The sequence below is a fragment of the Bidens hawaiensis genome, unplaced genomic scaffold (genome assembly GCF_021521415.1).
Source record: "Bidens hawaiensis isolate Kalapana, Puna unplaced genomic scaffold, B.hawaiensis_p1.1 tig00001511_1, whole genome shotgun sequence".
Lineage (NCBI taxonomy): Eukaryota > Viridiplantae > Streptophyta > Magnoliopsida > Asterales > Asteraceae > Bidens > Bidens hawaiensis.
In genome coordinates, this window is record NW_027491085.1 from 394,906 (window position 1) to 415,758 (window position 20,853).

The 20,853-nt window shown below is 38.9% G+C and overlaps 1 protein-coding gene and 3 non-coding genes across 4 annotated transcripts; 2 read left to right on the top strand and 2 right to left on the bottom strand.

Moving 5' to 3' along the window:
* The first annotated feature begins 645 nt into the window (after nt 1-645).
* TRNAR-CCG (transfer RNA arginine (anticodon CCG)) lies at nt 646-718 on the top strand. The gene has a single exon. It is a non-coding gene; the product is annotated as a tRNA-Arg (tRNA).
* A 13,442-nt stretch (nt 719-14,160) lies between these two features.
* On the top strand, nt 14,161-16,157 carry LOC143580491 (aspartyl protease family protein At5g10770-like). Its single transcript, XM_077063497.1, has 2 exons — nt 14,161-14,402; nt 14,864-16,157. Exons 1-2 carry the CDS (start codon nt 14,201-14,203, stop codon nt 16,114-16,116), a joined length of 1,455 nt encoding a protein of 484 aa, XP_076919612.1. The 5' UTR covers nt 14,161-14,200; the 3' UTR covers nt 16,117-16,157.
* A 1,803-nt stretch (nt 16,158-17,960) lies between these two features.
* On the bottom strand, nt 17,961-18,125 carry LOC143583624 (small nucleolar RNA snoR143). The gene has a single exon (XR_013144216.1). It is a non-coding gene; the product is annotated as a small nucleolar RNA snoR143 (small nucleolar RNA).
* Nucleotides 18,126-18,302: 177 nt separating this feature from the next.
* Nucleotides 18,303-18,472, bottom strand: LOC143583631 (small nucleolar RNA snoR143). Its single transcript, XR_013144220.1, has one exon. It is a non-coding gene; the product is annotated as a small nucleolar RNA snoR143 (small nucleolar RNA).
* Nucleotides 18,473-20,853: the final 2,381 nt, after the last annotated feature.

Here is a 20,853-nt window from a genome sequence, read left to right on the forward strand (position 1 = left end):
TGGGTCACTAAGCCATAATCACCTATTTTTATCCTTTATTAGCACCATAGTTAATCCCGATCTTCATCGCTTGCCTAAGTGATCTGAAGTTTGAAGGAACGAGAATTTTATAACCATAACCAAATCTGGCTGGTACTCTTCGTGAACATACAGGAACTCAACAGATGATTCGTTGATTCATGTAAGTACCCACAACCACCACATAATGTGTTAGTTAGAATACATAGCAAGAATTTGATTGTATGGGTTCTTGATAGTTTATTTTTATGATCACAAATTAAAAAAATTAGTTTGAAGCATAATTCCATAGCTTAATTTAAAAAGATGGGGATTTATTTATTATTATTATTATTTTGTAAAGTAGCGATCCAATTAGAGAATTAATCAAATGAACTTGCCAAATTGTCAAGGAACAGTAACAAATAATCAATTATACTTACAAGAACATGTTTAGACCAAGAGTGAACTTTCTAGCTAATGAAAACACTCTTACGTGATCAAACTGATGCATATTGGAGTTTGTTTATAGAAATAATGAAGCTAATAACTAGGTGAATTGTCAATTAATTGTACTCCAAAAATGCAAGCATCCAAGCTAGAGTTAAATAGATTGTGAAATAATATTGAGTTCATAAAAATAAAAGTGATCGCGTGGCCTAATGGATAAGGCGCTCGCCTCCGGAGCGGGAGATTGTGGGTTCGAGTCCCACCGTGATCGTCTTAATGTTTATATTTTTCGTTTAAAACGGTTGTAAACTTGTATTTTGCATTGTATTGTTACCAACTAGAAAGTAAAATTGTTAATTAATTCATTGTAACATAAAAGTATAAAACCCTAATGATGGTGGATAAAATTATGAAACAAACCATGTAAATATAACCAATAAAATGTGCCATGGAATAAAGCCTACTATGAATGCTCTTAAAGGTATAGGTGAACCTGGTATCCTCTCCGTTGTTATCATCTTGTTTTGGTTCGACAATGCATGTCAAGATGCATAAATTTTCTTTTTTCCTTTTTTTTTGGGTTTGAGAATATATGTCAAGCATATAATTTTTCACATCAGGTCGTCACTAATATAAATCTATAGTTCTCAAAAGGAAAGATCATGTATATGGACGAGTAGTCCACACATGCACTTAAGTTGAAAAACTTCGAGTTAATCAGAAAATAGGCAGGTAGAGTTGAGTAAGGTCAATAAATATGATCGGTCTTATTTACGTTTTAGTTCAATCCTCATTTATAACAATCTGACACATTTTTCTTGTGTTAAGCCACATAAGCAGATGACAGAGTGTGATTCGTCTAAGCTAACATTATAAGCAAGAACTAAACGATTGAATTCTTAGGTTGAGTTTCTTACCAATTTAGATAATTTGACCCTTTGGATAGTATAACTAAAACAGTTACAACCTAAAACAGAAGACAATCTCAAGCAAAATTTGCATGCACTTCAAATGAGAGAAAAACATTAAACTAAACTAAAAATTTAACACACTATATTGACAAAAAAAATTAAATTAAAAACTTAGTAAAATCAAATTGACACTCGTTTTACTTGATGCTAGTTGGACTCTTATGTACATATAGTTGAGTTTAATAATCAAATTGATACTCATTATTTACGTTGTTACCTCTTTTTAATGTTATCATCATTATACACGGGAATAACTCCATCATCAAGTTCATCATTATCATGCACGATGATGTTTTTGTAAGATAATAAGAGTTAATAAGAAATCAAAACCTTCGAAACATTACGAAGCATCAACATGAAATTGAACCCGGCTAAATGTTAAGGGATATCGAAGAAACCTTCGAAACATTACGAAGCATCGACATGAAATTGAACCCGGCTAAATGTTAAGGGATATCGAAGAAACATTCGAAACATTACGAAGCATCAACATGAAATTGAACCCGGCTAAATGTTCATTTGGCATGGAAGAGGGTAAATTCCTTGGGATCATAGTAACAGGCGTGAGTTTCAAAGCCAACCCAGATAAGGTCCAAGCTATAGTCCGCATGCCTTCACCCTCTTCCTTCAAGGAAGTTCAAACACTTAATGGAAGACTTGTGGCGTTGAACCGATTCTTAGCAAATCATGCGGCCAAATCTCATCCATTCGTGTTAACACTTAGAAATTGCCTTAAAAAGGTGCATTTCAAGTGGACCGCGGAAGCTGAGAATGCATTCTTAGAAGTTAAGAAATGCTTAATGGAGCTTCCTACTTTAACAGCACCATATGCGGGTGAACCCTTAACATTATATTTATCTGCCTCACACATTGCCATAGGAGCCATTCTGCTGACTGATAGGAAAAATGTTCAAACTCCAATCTATTACGTCAGTAGAACGTTATCGGACCCGGAAACAAGATATTCGATGTTAGAAAAGTTGGTTTGGCATTAGTTTATGCTGCCAGAAGACTCCGCAGATATTTCCAGGGCCATCCTATCAATGTATTAACCGGGTACAAGCTCAAGAATGTGCTGAGTAAGCCTGAGTTGTCCGGGCGACTGGCAAAGTGGGCTATTGAATTAGGTGAACACTCGATTGAGTATAAGCCCAGACCAGCGATCAAGGGGCAGGTACTCGCGGACTTCATCACAGAGGTTCCGCAGTACAAAGAACAAGAATGCCTAATCGAACAACAACCCCAAGCACCTCCGGAACAAAGGCAAGTTTGGTCATTGTTCACGGACGGAGCTTCCAGCAGCGAAGGGTCAGGCGCAGGTTTAAGGCTAGTTAACCCCGAGAGGCATGAATTTACGTACGCCATCAAGTTGGACTTCAAAAGTACCAACAATGAGGCAGAATACGAAGCCTTCCTGGCAGGACTGCGGATAGCAAAAAAACTGGGGGTGAAACATTTAGAGGCTCGGGTGGATTCTATGCTAATTGCGGGACAAATAAACGGAACATATGAAGCCAAAAACAATGTCATGGCTTCTTATTTGTCACAAGCAAGAGTCTTGATTCTTCAATTTTCCTCCTTCAGTATTGTTCACATCAAGAGGAGTGAGAACAAATCGGTGGACGCTCTTAGCAAACTAGCTTCAATGAATTTTGAGCATCTCGCCAAAGATATTCTTGTAGAAGTTCTAGACCATCCATCCGTTCCAGAAAACCAAGTCCTGATAATTCAAACGGGCGTTGAATCTTGGATGTCACCCATTATAGCTTATCTGTCTTCCGGAACGCTTCCAGCAGGAAAGGATGAGGCTCGGAAGATTAAGCATAAAACTCTGAATTACCAGTTGATTGACGGTATCTTGTACCGGAGGTCATTCCTTGGTCTACTGTTACGTTGGTGGACGCGGAAGACGCAAATTACCTAATTCGAGAAATTCACGAAGGTATTTGTGGGTTACACGCGAGACCAAGAATGACGGTTGCAAAGATCATGAACGCAGGGTACTATTGGCTTGGCATGCATTTAGACGCTGTGCAAGAAATCAGAAAGTGCGATTCATGCCAGCGTCATGCCCCCAACACCCTGCGTCCAAAAAACGAACTAATTCCAGTGACTTCTGCCTGGTCGTTCCAAAAGTGGGCTATTGACATTATAGGACCTTTCCCAGAAGCCCCGGGACGAGTCAAGTTCCAGATAGTGGCCATTGATTACTTCACCAAATGGGTAGAAGCCAAACCAGTTGCATCAATCACGGCTTCAAATGTGAAAAAATTCCTTTGGGAATTTATCATTTGCCGGTTTGGCCTCCCACAGGAGTTGGTAAGTGACAATGGGACCCAATTTGCTGATAGCGGATTGAAAGAGCTACAAGTCATTCAAACCTTTACATCCGTAGCTCATCCGCAAGCAAACGGTCAGGTCGAAAGGACCAACCGAACTATCAAGGAAGGGATCAAGGCAAGGCTAGGGACGAAACGAACGGGTTGGGTGGACGAATTGCCCCATGTACTCTAGGCCTTCCGCACTCAAAAGAATTCCAGTAATTTGGAGACACCCTTTAGCCTGACCTATGGCACTGAAGCCATGATCCCTGCAGAGATCGGGATCCCATCCGCGAGGGTTCTGTTGGTTGATAACAACGACCACGAACTCAGGATGAATCTAGACCTAGTGGAAGAAAGAAGAGAACTAGCATTGATTCGCAAGCACAATTATAAGCGACAGCTTGAGAAATATTACAACTCGCGAGTCCAAAAATGCAAGTTCGATGCGGGAGACATTGTCTTCCGCAATAACGAGGCTTCCAGCCAGGAGCCTCCGGGCAAACTAGCCCCAACTTAGGAAGGACCTTACAAAATCAAGCAAGTACTAGCAAAAGGTGCCTATAAGTTGGAGAAGTTGGACGGGACTGAGGTCCCTCGAACTTGGAACGCGGCACAATTGAAGAAATGCTATATATAGCAGTTTCGTTCATTTTTTACTTTTTAGGCCTGCGTGCCCATATAGATTAGCAAGTTATGCAATTTCTTTCTGTAAGGCTTCCGCCCAACGAATATAGAATGTCTAGTTACTTTCATGTTATTGTGAGATGTAATCTTTTATTGACAAAACCGAAGTTCCGGATAAGCAGTTATATTATAGTACATAAGACAAAGTGCACCGGAAGAAACACAAAGACTTCTTATTTTAATCAAAAGAGATTACAAAACAGGAAGCAAAATTTACAAAGAGAAGTACATATACATCTACGGGCAGCATTTTCGCCTTCCGCAGTGTCTTCGGCTTCTTCATCGTCTTCCTCTTCAAGATCTAGCAACTTCTTTAGTTGCTCGATGGCATCATCCTTATCTGCGAGTTCCGATATATGGTCAGAGAGAGAACTTCAAAGTATCAAACTCCTTGGTCTTCTCCTCTAGGATGGACACAGTATCTTTGCCGGCCAACACATATTCCTCTGGAGACAGGCCCTCGGAACCGAACTTATAACCCTCCTCAAAACCCATTTGTCGGCCCGCCTGCTCGGAGGCACGGAGGAGTATCGCAACACAATTCCCGAGATCATCATTGTTGCGAACGTCGGTAATAACCTGTTAAATCATCCAAACATAAGTAAACACATATAAACCCGAATCACTTGTATCAATAATAAGACTCGATACCTTGGGAATCGTTGTCGATAAAAGCCACTTCTTGTCCGCTTGGGCTCGGAGGAAATCCATTTTATGACCAGCACATTCCAGAGCTTGGTCTCGATTCTTGGCATTCAAAGCGGATAGACGTTGATCTTTGGCCACTGAGTCGGCTTGAAGGGTCTTGATAAGCTCAGCTTGTTCATCCAGTTTTTTCTGGAGAACAATCTTAGCTTCCTCAGCAGCAAGTTGCGCGGCTTTCGCCACTTCCATAGCCTGATGACTATATTGGGCGTCGGTCAGCGCTTTAAGAGCCTCTTTCTTGGCCTCAAGCAAGTTCCGCTCGGTTTCCTCCAACTCATCATTCATAGCTAACCAGTCCCGGCGAAGCTCCTGGTTAGTGGACACGGCATTCGCCACATGATAAGAGTTGGAGTCAAACAGTTCTTGGCGGATGCGGCGACGTTGTCGTTCCTTCTCTGCAGGAGGAAGACTTTCGTCGAGATATTCCTGACAAACATCCGCATTACTCAATACTGAGTTTCGCCGTTGCGACCACCGGGGATGATACGGAGCAGTATCCTCACCCACCTGAGAGGAAGAAGCTTGCCCCCGCGTTTAAACACACTAACCCCATCCTGATCAAAGAAGTTATGCTCTTCACGGGGTGGAGATGTGTGGAACTGATCAGCTTCACCAACCACTTTGCCCCTATTAGGAGAAGAATCCGAAAAATCGATCGGTTCTTGAACAGTGTTCTTTGGCGAGGTTGGTGGAGTTAAAAGTTCGGTAGCAGCAGAGTCCTTTAAACTTGAAATACTCCAAAAATAAAAATCTTTAAGCTACTAAGAAATGGTAAACAGAAGAGCAATCGTAAAGGGTCAAGTCTCACTTTTAGAAGCGTCTTGGGCAGCAAGCTCCCGAAGACGGGCGCCCAAGACCGGGACATCAACCTTAGCCTTTTTTCTTTTTCTTCTTCTTAGGCGCAACATCGGAAGCCTGTGCCTTCCGTTTCCCTGCAGCTTTTGAAGCACCCACTTCCGCAGCCTGAGGTTCGCCCTCAACGGATTGAGGACCATCTTCCTCACCTGCCGACGGATCGGTGATGGCCTTCAAATCTTGCTTGTGGGTCAAACCTACAGACGAATGTGAAAAGTTAGTAGCACCAGTCGATAACCCTCCCTCGCAGAGCGACGATTCTTCGCTAGAAGAAAGTAGTACTATCTCTCCACTCGGAGTAGCGGCAGTTATAGGTCGAGGTTGGGAAATACCTTCGCACTTTTTGACTAACTCCTCACCTTGAGCATACATCGCCTCAGAAACTATAGGCTCCGGATTCAGAGTAGTAGAGAATAGGAAGTAGACTCGAGTGCGCTCCAAGAATGGTACATCCCTTCGATCAATTTCACGACGCACCATCATACCTTCCTCACGGTCCAAGAGAGCGTTGAAAACAGAACATTCTCCTACACGAGAAAACAACAAAGTTAGCACAAGAAAGGATACTGAGAACGAATTACCAACATACTTACGTCCACCGGTTCCCTCGTAATATGGTTCCAATTGAGGGAAAGGCCATAAACGGCTCATATTCGCATGAACCATGGCACCTTCATGAATAGGACGCATAGGTGTAGGCGTCCGGGTCAGAGTGTCGATCCACTTGTGCCCCGTGTATTCAATAACGGGAATCTCAGGAAGTGGATCTTCTGGCTTTCGTCGAGCCATTGTAAACGGGATGACATCTTCCCGAATCCAAAAGAACTTGGATTTCCATCCATGGATACTCCGGATCCATTCGAAGCCAATCGAATCCTTCCCGGTAGTAGCGAAGCCATACCACCCGTCACGATATGTCATCTTGTAGAAAATGGTAAACATATTGACGGATGGTTCATAACTGTGAGATTGACAACAGAATTCGAAATGTCGAATCCGTAGCATCCCAAACGGGTGAATTTTGGATAAATGAAGTCCGTATTTTTTCAGAACAGACCTTACGAATTTCGTCACGGGCAATCGGAAGTTGCCCGTGGTAAAATGGTCAATATATACCGCCATCTTCTTCGGAGGCGGCGCAGTCGCGATGGCCTCCTTTGTCGGACGTTCGGCTTCCCAGTCCGGCGGAAAGCCATATACGTTCTTAACATCCTCGAAATCTTTTTCTTTAATGTCACATCCTACTTCATTTATAGAAGGAGGATTTTTCTTTTGGGCAGCCATTGAAATCAAGTAATACAGGGTGGCTATAGGAGAATAGAGTTCTCTGATATGAGTAAGAGCAAAAATATGTAAGTGATAAGAAGGGATCGAAGGCATCAAGGCCTATTTATACTCATCGCAATTAATGCGACCATCTGACTAACAGAAGAAAGAGAAAATAAGGACCAGGGGATGATTCACGTCAGGCGGGAAATTCGAAAAAGCGCCTACAGGCTGTCAAACAAGCAATTAACACGTCTTGTCAGCCACCGCTTAAAAACCTCTCTCTGTCACGTCACCAGTACTATCCATTCAACTTGCACAAATTTAAAATTAGAAGAAAGATATTTTGCAAAGATCCCTTTCATTAGTATCCAAAATAGTGATACAGAAACATGAAAAGAAAATTACAAGTTTGAGTTCTAGCCCCTAAATCTACCCTATAGATTCTAAGGCGCCGTGCCTTCCGGAGCATTCTGGACCGCATCGTCCGCCTTGTCATCACCCGACTGGTCATCATCAGACTCGTCATCAGATTCATCATCAATGTATACCCGCAACTGCTTCACTACATCTTCAGACGAGGCAAATTCCGGAAGCATATGTTGCAGCGGAAAGATCAAATCATCATATTCTTGGACCCGCATGCCAAGTTCTTGCTCCGCATCAAGTCCGTAAAGAGGATGGCTCTCAACAGGTTGCCCGGATTGAGCAAAGGTCAACCCTTCGTTAAAACCTTTCACCCGGCCAACCCCTTCAGAAGCAGTCGTCAAATTTACAAAGCAATCAGTGAGCTCCACACTTCTCTTAACATGACGGATAACCTATAGACAAGATTTCGTCAACACCAAAGAATTAAACACACAATAGAAATAAAGATGTACGAGAAAAACTTACAGAGTCGAGGCCACGGTCAAGGAAGTATTGCCTCTCCCGCTCAGCACGTTCCGCCCTGCTTCGAAGCTCCTGTAGCTTAGTAGAGGCGCGGCCTCCTGCTTCAGTGTGGGATTGCAAGAGAGAGTCGTACGCAGACTGCATTTCTACGATAGTCTTATCTTTCATTTCAGACTGCTCTCCCTGCAATCTCAAAGCTTTCTCGAGCTCTAGAATCCGGACGCTTTGCTGGGACATTTCGTCTTGTGCATTCGCCAACTCGTCCTTTTTCTTCTGAGTCTCAGCTCGGGAAGCTTCAAGGGTGGCATTCGACCTCTCGCAGGCCTCCTTCCACCGCTTAGCAGCATCAGCATTCCGCTTCTTTTCTTGTTGGAGTGCAGTCTCGGCGTCAGATTGTTTCCACCTAGCTGCACTCGCTGCTTTATGGTGCTCCTCAGCTTCTTTTCTCGCAGCTTTCACTTCATCAGAAGCAGCACCAAGCTTACCGCCCATTGTCCGCCACTCCCATAAGATTTCCTGACTACAGGCTAGACTGTTAGTCAAGGAAACAGCTAAGTCAGAATGGAGTTCATCGCGGGAGCGGGTCATCTAATATGCTTTCTCAGCCGGCGGCATGCAGTGTTCAACAAAACTCAAACAGGTCTTGGAAGAAGAGACCCGTTGACGATGTCCCAAGGCGGGACTAACAAATCATAGTCCCCTCCCAACTGCACGCCCCCAAAGAATTGAGAACTTGTGGGCCCAAGGTGAACAGGAGAGGAAGTCGACTGTTGCGGCCCACCTTGGGATGAACCTCCCCCAACCTCATGGGCAGAAGAACCATACAAGAAATCATCTCCCTCACCCGTCAAAAAGAATGAGGAAGAAGTATAAAATTGGGGGGGGGGGGGATGCTGCACAAAAGCTTCATTAGTCCTAAAGCCTTCCGCAGTGGCTCCAGGATTCTGCTACTGTGGACCGGTGGCTTCAACGTTTTGAAACAAATGGTCCAAAGACCCGGAAGTTATGGATTGAACGTTAGATTCTTCCTCGTTCGTCTCAATAGGAGGGGTAACTGGCTTTTCCGTCTCCTTCTCCGGAGGAGGTGACGTTTGTTTCTCAATAATTGGAGTTGGCATTGACAGCTTCCCGACCACCGGACGTTCAACAATGGACGGATCTGCATAACAAAATCATAAGTCAGATCCCACTATCATGAACAATCAAAATTAACAAGTAAATACTTACCTTTCACTGTCCCCAAACGCTCAGAAAGATTGGGTGGTAATGGTTTCCTTGGACGATGTGTCCGTTGTTTCTTGGCTTTTGGCTCTTTCCCGGCATCCGCGACACTGGTGCCCGCGTCACTTGCCTGAGATGCACGAAGGGATCTCTTCCGGTAAAGCTCTATCAACAAGTGAGAAACAGATGAAACTTCAGGAGTATCATCTGAGCTTCCTTCCTCAAGGACGACAGAATCATCACTTAAAGTAACAACTATCCCATCGGAAGTTAGCGCGTTAAGAGGTGGAGGATTCAGGATGTACGCACCTGTTTCAAAGATAGTGTCCGAGACAACTGGTTCGGCACGCACTTTAACCGGAAAAAGGAAATACTGGGCAGTCTTCTCCAATATGGGCGTATGATTCACATCGCGAATAGTTTTACTCACACAGCCCTTGTCATCTTCTAGAGCGTTCAACATCGAGCCAAAACCTGAAAACAAACAACAAATGTCACTAACAAAACCGCAAAACACAAAAAGGTGGGAAAAAGCAAAAACAGTAAGACTTACGGCCGTTTAATTCAACGAAAACGGGCTCCATGAAAGGTGAAGACCACAACCGGCTCATCCCCGCCCATATAAGGGCCTCTTCGGGAAGCGATCGTATCGGAGTGGGTGACGCGGTCAGTTTATGGAACCCGTCACGTTTCTTGTGAGCAGCCGGCGTAATGTCAATAAGAGCGTCGTTCGGAGAGCGACGAACCATGACCTCCGGTATCACGTCCTCGGAGATCCAGAAGAATTTTTTCTTCCATTCCTTGGAAGTTTCTTCAATAACATTACCGATAGTTCTATCCGGAAAGCTATGGCAAGTGTACCATCCGTTCCGATTTTCCAACTTATAGAATACAGCAAATCGATCCAGCCGAGGTACTAAGTCATGTGCCATACACACGAACTCGAAATGTCGAATTCGCATGACAGCACGCGGGTGAAGTTGGGACAAATGAATCCCAAACGCCTTAATCACCCGTTGGAAGAACTTTGTGACGGGAAGACGGAAGTTCCCATGCTCAAAATAATCGGCATATAGCGCCATCTTTCCTGGAGGTGGAAAGCTGGCTATAGAACCAGTAGAAGGGAACTCCGGTCCCCACTCCGTTGGAATACCATAAGTCGTGATAAGTTTCTGGTATTCTCCTTGGTCCCAACAGACTACTATCTCATCGACCTCAGATTGCGTAGGAGCCATTGAAAACACTTGGTAAAAATGTTTGGATTAGTTCAAAGGAATCAAACAGAAAGATTGAAAGATAGAAGAGAGAAAGCAAGTTCGTAATCAAGATTTGAAGGCGATAAAACTTCGAAAAGAAGTTAACTATCTCTATTTATACTGATTGCAATTAATGCGATTGGATATGAATAGTAGAGAGAGGAAAAACCGTCCAGTAACAGATCGCCACGTCACGCGGGAAATTTGAAAAAGAGAAAAAGTTGTACAGTCGGGTATAGTTTCAGCCGTCAAAAACTTCATGTCACCTGCACATGCGCCTGCGAGTGGTCAACTTGTCCTTTTTCATGATTATCCACAAACAACAAAAGATATTTCCCACCAACTTGCAAAGTCAGAAACCCCCAAATCCACATCAAGTCCAGAATTTCATCCGCATAAAATACTTCACAAGGAAGAAACACTGGACTGGGGGGACTTATAGAGGTAGGGTACCAAAAAGACCCAAATACCCTTAAATAATGTCCGCTGGTCAATCAGAAGTTCCTCATAAGGCACCCGTGAGACATATAAACTATCCGCATAATCAGTTGAAGAAGAAACACTCTCATAGCACATGTGGAAGCGTCATAGCACCCTCAGGAGTCATCCGCAAGAAGGAATAACCTTCCGCGTAAATGGCCACGAGGTAATGCTCCGGGACAGCTGTCACCCTCTAGAAGATTTACCAAGATGCTTTCTGGGTAATACGTGATCTTTGGGCCAATTAGTCAATGACACCTGGCAAGGTCGTTATAACCGTGCACATGGCCAATATTCCCCCGATAACCAAAGATAAAGAGACATGTGTCCAAGTTGTTATACATGCACATGCAACGTATAGGTCGAACCTATCACATAGAGACACGTGTCCAGACGGTTATGCAGGCATATTCTTAAGGGAAAGCTGGCCCAATCACCTTCCCACACCCTTCGGCTATAAATACCCTCTCGATCATCATGAGGTATTCATTCACTACCATTGTACTCTCTCAATTCACTTAAGTACTTATCACTTTATAAGAACGGTACTTATTCTCAAGCCGGAGGGTGGTTACGGGAAGACCCCCCCCCCCCTCTTGTCCTTTCCGTAACGAGCTCACGGTGTTTTGTTTTGCAGGATTCACGTCACTGGATTTTAGGAATTGTATTCATATCGTATTGGCAGTAACCGTATCCTACCTTGTAGACTCATCGAATTTAAGGCCCACTTGTGAGGAGTAGATCCGTGTTTCTTCAATTATATTGACAAAAAAAAAATATAGACTTTGTAAATACAATGTAACAAAAGTATAACTACAAATGCATAGTCAATAATAACTTGCATCGTGGTTGATTTTTTGCTTCTTCGATGCTATCATACTTAGCATTAATATAAGTGGCTAATAAAGACGGGCACTAATTTGCATATAAAAGAGTAACATCCACAAATCACATATAAGTTGTATTCCAAATATTAGCAGGCATTTAATTTTTAAAGTAATTCAAGTTTCTTTTTTTTTTTATCAACTAACTTATAGTAGACACACTTAGGCAATCCCAAACAAAATCTAAAGCCAATAATGTTTCAACACAAGAAATGATATTAACATTGAAAGGACTAGTCACTATTTGGAAATGAAAGTATTACTAGTGTTTCCTAGTTTTCTTATATTAAATTTTCTTTAATTCACCAATCTAGACACGTACATTTGAAATAATGTAACCTTAATACGAATCGTTTAACCAATTTACAAAACACGTCAGACAAGCAAACGAATAATACTTAAGCTGTAATCATGATACCGGTTAGTGTCTTGTAACATATATATAGGTTAAATGGATTTGTGGGTCGGCATATTTATTATACAAGTTATATGTAACAACGCATAACCTAAATTGCAATGTTTCAGGTTCTTAGAAATTGTCAACCACTTCCGAACCCTATACTGAAGATGACCTATTGGGTTTTTTTCAAAAAGAATATCATCTGTGAAATAATTTATATATACAAAGTTTAAATTGTATGTAATGTATAATAATATTAGATGGCAAACCAGCATAAATAATGTGCAACGACTTTCAATTCCCACATCGAAGACCATTAACATAGGTGCGTTTTATTGCCATGACTGACTTATAAGTAGAGACCCAAAACGTGCAAATTAAACAAAAGTCTAGTCTTCCACTAAGGGGGTATTTTACCTTTTTATAAGTTTTTTTTACAAGTTTATAAATTACAACTAACACACAATACTTAACACTTTTTAAAATTTTTAAAAGTTAATAAGTCTTAATTTGCTTAAAATAAGCAATCCCAAACACCCCCTAAGTTCATCCAACTTCTGAAAAACCGTACATTATAGTCGAGGCAGTCATGGTGTTTCGCTAATGTTGTTCACACATTTTTATTTATTTGTTACTATCTTTTATCTCTCATTCACTTACAACAATTTTCAGAAAATATTTAAAAATTATATGGTGTGAAAATTGTCCAAATTTACATTTCCCATATAATATTTACTTTCTATTCTACTCATAATCACTCAAAACCATACCATATAATTTACAAATTATGTCACACATATTTAAGAAAAAGACTTAGAGCATTCTCATCCAACCCCTCATATTATGTGAGATTGTGAGGGGGTGTTTTTATAATCTAGATAGTGATTTAGGCTGTTGTGAGTGAAAATTTTATATTTTAGAAAACATAGTGATTTTTCTGTATATTTGAAAAGTTACTGTTCAACCCCTATAACTTTTGAAGATATTTCGAAAGTAGTTGTGGGTGAAGGAAAGAGATGGTAATGATAAAGCTATAAAAAAGTATCATTTAATTGAAAAAGAGATACAAAATATAGTGTGTTTTAGTGTAATTTTGAATTTAGTGATAGAGGGTTGGATGGGAATGCTCTTAGAATCTTAAATATATATAGACAAACACCTTCCCCCTTGTATATTCTCTCAAGCTACCAGATCGCTTTATTTCTAAATGGAGGTTTCTCATGCATTTGAGCCGAATTCACGGGTATGGGTCTCACCAAACCAGATAGCCCTTAAACGGGTTGTAACATCTCATTAAATAAAAAATCATTTTCACCAATATTTGATATGAAAATCTTATAAAATATGGATATACTAAAAATTAGTATCCGATATTTTAAAAAAAATATATATTTATATTAAGAAAAAATTATATATTAAAAAAATAAGTTATGGGTCTCACCAAACCCAAATAGCTTTTAATTGGGTTATAAAATCTTATTTATTTGTGAAACTCTTTTATCATCAAATTCTAAGTATATTATTAACTTCATTACAATAATAAAATTAAATTCAAAAAAATATATAAATATTATAAACAAATAATGTACAATAACCTTGTAATATGTGGGATTAAAACTAGTGCTCTAAGTTGACCTATCAAATCTGATTTTTTATTTTTGTTTTTTTTTCTTGTATTCCACTTTCTGTTATATTTATCAGTTCTATGTTTAATTATGAAGGCAATTTTACATTTAAAAAGCAAATATTTTTTCAATATTATTTGAAGATAGGAGGTCTACTCATACCACTATAAATAATGGGGATGTGAAGGTGCATGAGAATTAAGCATATCATTGAGAAAGTTGAAATGTCGTCACCAAGTTCTCTTATCTTACTTGTTTGTTCTCTTTCTCTTTACTTATTTTTGGTAACAGCTAGAAAAGAGTTTGTTGTCGAAACAAATGATGAAGACAATTATCATACCCTCCGGCTAAGCTCTTTATTTCCATCTTCTATTTGTAACTCCTCCAATAAAGGTTGGTTTTTCTTTTAAATTATAACTTGCAGCATAGCCTAAATTATTATATATAATGTACATAAAAAAAAACTTTGACTTAGCTACTTACAACAAGGTGTTGAATAAGTATTTGTCTTTTTAGTTGATAACAGTTTCAAAGAAGTGTGATTTAGGAGTCTTACTTAGAGTGTGTATGAACCGTCGTTATATTTGCCGTGGTTAAACTTTAAATAATTTAAATGTGTACGAATATTTATATTTCAAAATTACCTTAGTTCACTAAATTTTGCGCTTTATCAATTCTCAACTTGCTTAGCTTACTCTCATTCAACTTAAGTGACCCGATCGGCCATGGGGTTAATCGAGCTCCAGCTCAACTTAACCATAGATCAAATGAGATACAATTTCTTTAATGTGACATACAATTTTATGAAACTATGCAGTTTAATTCTTTCTCAACATTTTCTAAATTAAAACTAGGTGACAAGAAAAGGGGATCACTAGAAGTAGTTCACAAACATGGACCATGTTCTAAGTTCAATAAAGACATGGTGAAACCCTTGACCATAGAAGAAACTCTAACCCAAGATCAATCAAGGGTTAACTCACTCAGGGCTAGGTTAACAACCAACACAAGCAAACAAGACATACTAGACTCCAAGACCACCCTCCCTGCAAAATCGGGTAGAACAATTGGAACCGGTAACTACATTGTGACTGTTGGATTCGACACCCCGAAAAAAGACCTTACACTCATTTTCGACACCGGGAGCGACCTAACCTGGGTCCAGTGCCAGCCATGTGCGGGCGAATGCTATAGCCAACAAGAACCCATATTTGAACCCTCCATGTCAACCACCTATACCAACATTTCATGCACCTCAAGTGAGTGCTCGGGGCTCGTTTCCGCAACAAGGAACAGACCCAGATGCATCTCATCCACGTGCGTGTACAGTATTGGATATGGGGATGGGTCATTCACGATTGGGTTCTTTGGAAAAGAGAAACTTACATTATCTTCAAAAGACGTAGTTGATAATTTCTATTTTGGGTGTGGTCAAGACAACGAAGGACTTTTTAAAGGCTTCGCTGGGCTGCTAGGACTCGGTCAAGACAAGTTGTCCATCGTGTCTCAAGCTGCTAATAAATATGGGAAAGTTTTCACGTATTGTCTTCCTTCACAGTCTAGCTCAATCGGTTACTTAACATTTGGAAAGAGTAGAACTTTTAGTAATGTTAAGTACACGCCGTTCACCACAATAGCGGGCTCTTTATATGGTCTTGAACTTGTAGCCAGGTATGTTGGAGGAAACAAGCTAATAATAAGTCCAGAGGTGTTTAAGACATCGGGTATGGTCATAGACTCGGGAACCGTGGTCACTAGGCTCCCATACACGGCCTATGCAGCTCTAAAGAACGCGTTTAGAGCAAAAATGGCGGAATATCCGTTGACTACACCAATAAGCTTGTTTGATACATGTTATGATCTAAGCAAATATCAGTCAATTAAGGTCCCAAAAATTAGTGTTCTATGGGGTAAAAACACATATGTGGATATTCCACTTTCAGGGATATTTATTGCATATGATATTAGTCGAGTGTGCTTGGCTTTTGCGGGTAATGATGATGATAATGCTATTGGTATATGGGGGAATACTCAACAAAAGACAATGGCTGTTGTGTATGATGTGGGTGCTAGAAAGATAGGATTTGCATCAGGAGCGTGTGCTTGAACACAAATAAATTACAATGGCACATCGTGTACGACAATAGGCTTTGTTGATTATCCCTATATTTGTATCAAAATAAAGTTTGTATTCTAATGTTATCATCTTGTTTTTGGTTAATGGTTCAAGAATGTGTGACAGGACGTACAAATTTTCTTTTCATATGCCGGACGTATAATTTGCAAGATCAAGTTGTTAAATTACACTTCTATAACAAGCGCTATTTTAGAATCGAGTTGTCTGGACAAAAATCTCTACGTAAGGTGAAAGTCAGGTCGGATCTTGACATTTAATTATTCAAGTTCAAGTTGCACACATAAAAATCAAAACTATCAAGTTTATGGACAATAAAACATACATTAAAATTCAAAATTTATATCAAATTACAAACGATGTTAATAATACAGAGTTAACAGTAACTATAACATAAATCTAAAGGGATCATTAGCAGAGTCTGTTGTTGTCCACAAACTCAGTTTACTTCATTCAAAACACTTTAATTTAAATAGAAACTAGGCAGACCAAGTTGAAAATGGTCGATATATACAGTCAATTTCACTTTAGCGGTTGTTCAATCTTTTTCAATACGCTTAAGCAAACCAAGTTGCATAGATGTTCTGTCTTGGCCATGGTCATTTAAAACAAAGGGCGTCTCGTTGAAGTGCGAATCATCCGTAATTTAGCCAGACAAGAGCATTCTCATCTCATTCCCGATCTCCATCTCTATAATTACACTAAAAAACATTACATTTTACTCTCCTGTTCAATTAAATAATACTTTTTATACCTTTATCATTACAGTTTTCTCTCTCCTCTACTCACAACCAATCTAACAAATATTAAAAAATAAATAGAGGCAAACATTGTTCCCCAAATGATTCCACAAATTTACAAAAAATCACTACGTTTCTCTCTCCACCCTATAACTTAGAGCATTCTCAACCCATTCTCTAGAAATGTTAAACCCATATAATTTAGGGTAAATATCAAGAAAACCATCAAAATCACCTCTCCAATCCATTCCCTATTATATGAATGAGTTATATGGCAACTAAAGTAAAACCCTAAATATAGAGACTCAATTTTGATCCATACCATATAATAAAACATCTATCCTCCAATCACCATTCACTATATAACAAGACAAAAAAGAAAAAAATAGTAAAGAATTAATTTATGAATTTGAATAGGGAATAGAATGTGAAAGAATTTTGAAACATGATATATAAATTTATGGAATTGTGTTTTTTAGCTAAATTATAGGAAAAAATACATAGAATGGGCTTTGAATGGTCTTATACTCACAATCACTCACAACCCCACCCCATAATTTACAAACTCCCCACACATAATCATAAGGGATGGGATGTGAATGCTCTAAGCATTGCAAGGATTATCAAATGTTTTTGGGCAAGTCCTTCAAAGTTGTTTAGTCACAATGCTGTTGAGTGTTTGCCCTGTATAAGATCAGGGTTGTGACACACCAGAATCAGTTTCCTGGTCTTTCATATATTGTTCACAAAAACCATAATCTTTAATCTAAATCAAATATGTACCAAAACATGTGAGAATGTGTTAATCAAGGAAAGTTTAACAAAGCATGTACCAATTAAAATTACAACGGAAATACTAACCCTCAGTTCAGTTTTCATAACAAAACACATTGCTAGTATCACCATTTCACCTAACATTATATACTTTTGACCCAGCCATATAGCTCAATCCATTTTGCATAGTTTAACTTAAAAAAGGTGAAAACCAAAAAACAGAAGACCCTTCTCAATAAAATGTTACATTAATCTAAACAAAATACATAAAACAGTAAATTGATCAAATATTAAAACAAAAACAGATGTAAGATAGAATTTAGTAGACAAACAGATGGGTAAAACTGTTCATCTGTGGAAACCATCCCTACGATTGTCTGGCCGCTGCCTAATTTCAAACAACATTATAAGTTCATCCTCAATCAATAGCTGATTAAAAAGAACAAACTCCAACATTGATTAAAATCAGGCTTTTAATATACGCATTGCTGTCTATAAACAGAAAACAATCAATGAAATAAATCATCGCTCTGTTTACAACCCATACATCAAATGCAATTAAACGAATACAGTAAAATACACAAAAAAAAAAAAAACCTTAAATAACTTAAAAAACAACCTAGGATTAAAAACAAATTTTAATAATAATGTGAGATAGAATTTAGTAGACAAACAGATGGAGAAAACTGTTAATCTGTGGATACCATCTCTACAGTTGTCTGGCCGCTGCCTAATTCTCAGCACAAATCAATGTATTCAAAATCAGGCTTTCAATATACGCATCGTTGTGTATAAACAGAGAATCATAAACGAAATAAATCATCCATCGCTCTATTTACATTCAAATACAACAAATGCAAATAAAATAAAACAAAAGGCTCATATCAAGTGTAGATTTAGAGTTCTCTGTCATCGCAAAACATTACACGAGAACGCAAATTCGATGAGCTTGTTATGCCATTAGAGCCATCGCTTGTACAAGAGAGGCGGCAATAAGTTCATTGAATTTGTTTTGTTCTGTGAATGTGTCGCTAGAGTCCTCTCTCTTTATAATCACAGCCGCATTTTGGTGAAATGAGTGGGTGGTTGGTTATATACTTACGCAGATGCTATATGCGATTTAGGGTTTTCAAGGGTGTCAAACGAAACGGGGTCGTTTAGGGGTTTATAATGAACGGGATTTATAATATTTTAAAGAAAAAATTAATTATTATTATATTAACTGGTACGTAAATTTTGTTTTTGTTTTATTAGTTCAGCCATCGTAATGAATGTAACAGAAATCGACAGATGGTGAATTATTTTTTGTTTTTTTTTCCAGCTCCCATAGACTCGTCACCTTAACGACCGGGATCGATAATGGTTGGGTTTTACCAACACTCAGGTTTTACCGACCGACGCCACCCCCGTTGATCCACCTCCATTTTTATTATTTTTTTTGTTTTATAATTTTTTTTAATTCCGGTACAATAATGCACATCACTGAAACTGATCGAATTTGCGTCGACTTGCTGGCTCAACGATTCGGTTTTACCATCGTATGAGTTTTTAGCGTTCTGTCTGGCGCGTCGCAACGGGTAAAAAACTAATAGAAGTATAAAAGAGGGGGAAGGCTTAACGAAGAGTTAATTGAATTCTTCTTTTAAGTATTGTTTCTTATTAAGCTATTAAGATAAGTTGATAACAAAGTTACTAATCTCCGTTTCGTGTTGTCTCGAACAACCGAACCGAAACTCAGCGTTGTTTCTGTTAATTGGTTGTTTTAAAACAAAAGTGGGTTTAGGAGACTCTGACTCTAATAAATATTGTTGGGATAATAAATGTGTGTTTTGTGTGATGATAGTGAATTTGGAGTTAGAGAAACCGGATTTAACGTTCACGAATGAAATCGTGACCACACATGCATTTGATGCGGACTTCAATTCTTATGAACACAAAGTTCACGATGATGCTGAGATTGGTATTCAGGGGTGATGAATTTAATGTAAAACGTTTGATTAAGCAACTTAAAAAACCATGAAATGATGAGTGGATCTTGAAGCTGGCTAATCAAACACACAAACACCACACACACGTTTAAATATACCATTTTCTATTTTCTTTCTTTCTACTGGATCACTAATTACCGAAGGATATCGCCCCTCGATGGTATGTTGCTTGTGATATTTATGATATGTTGATCACCCTATTGTTGAAACATCTAAGATAATGTAACCTAAATACAAATCCTTTAACCCATGTATCAAAACACATCAAACAAGTTGATGTGTAATAATGGCTAAAATTGTTTTTATATTCTCTCACTTTGTATCCAACGATATACTTGTGCTTGTTTGTGTATTTTGGCATTTGGGCTTCTTTGGTGATAAATGGGAGAAATTGGGCTTGGATGCAAGTAAGAGGATATGGGCTTGTTTATGGGCTGACGTTTTGTTTTGTACTTATTGCATTTGAATAATTGGAAGACGTTGTTAACCCGCTAACATATTCACTCAAGATCTGATCATTGTCACATACTACATTATGATTGGATATCAAGCGGTAATGGGTAGGAATTGAAATGATAAACAAAACAGATAGATTAACAGCTCGTTTTCGGATACTGATATAACACCGAAATAAACTGTTGGGCTGCGATAACCAACCGGAGATACAAACTCACTACCACGGCTAAGAAATCATGTCTAAGATCACCACTCGAGATTACAAAATCGAGCTAGCAAAGAAAGACAAATCATCTTTAACTCAAAATTCATTAAAATAAAATTAATCAAATAAACTTTATCATAATCATATAGTGTTGCCTTTCATTACTAGTTTACTACATTGTACAACATATATAGGAAATAAAGAAAAAGGAAACTAACTAAAACATGGTCCCACGAATTAAGCTTGAAACAAAATGAAAACATGAAGTAAATAAAAAAAAAAACTTAAAATACGTAGCAAAATAAAATCTATACTATATAATAAATAAAAGTTTTCTCGTGTCATATTTTATTCTCTTATGCATTTTTATTCTTTCCTCCTGCCTCTATCTCCTATTAATTATACATACTTTTTAAAGTTCTTTTTATATATTTTTTAAAAACGTTAGGTTTATTTATTAAACATTTTTATTATTTAACGGGTTCATTGTTAAAAACACGTGGATCTTTAATTGAACCCGACCCGCCTTCTTTTCACCTGTAACCGT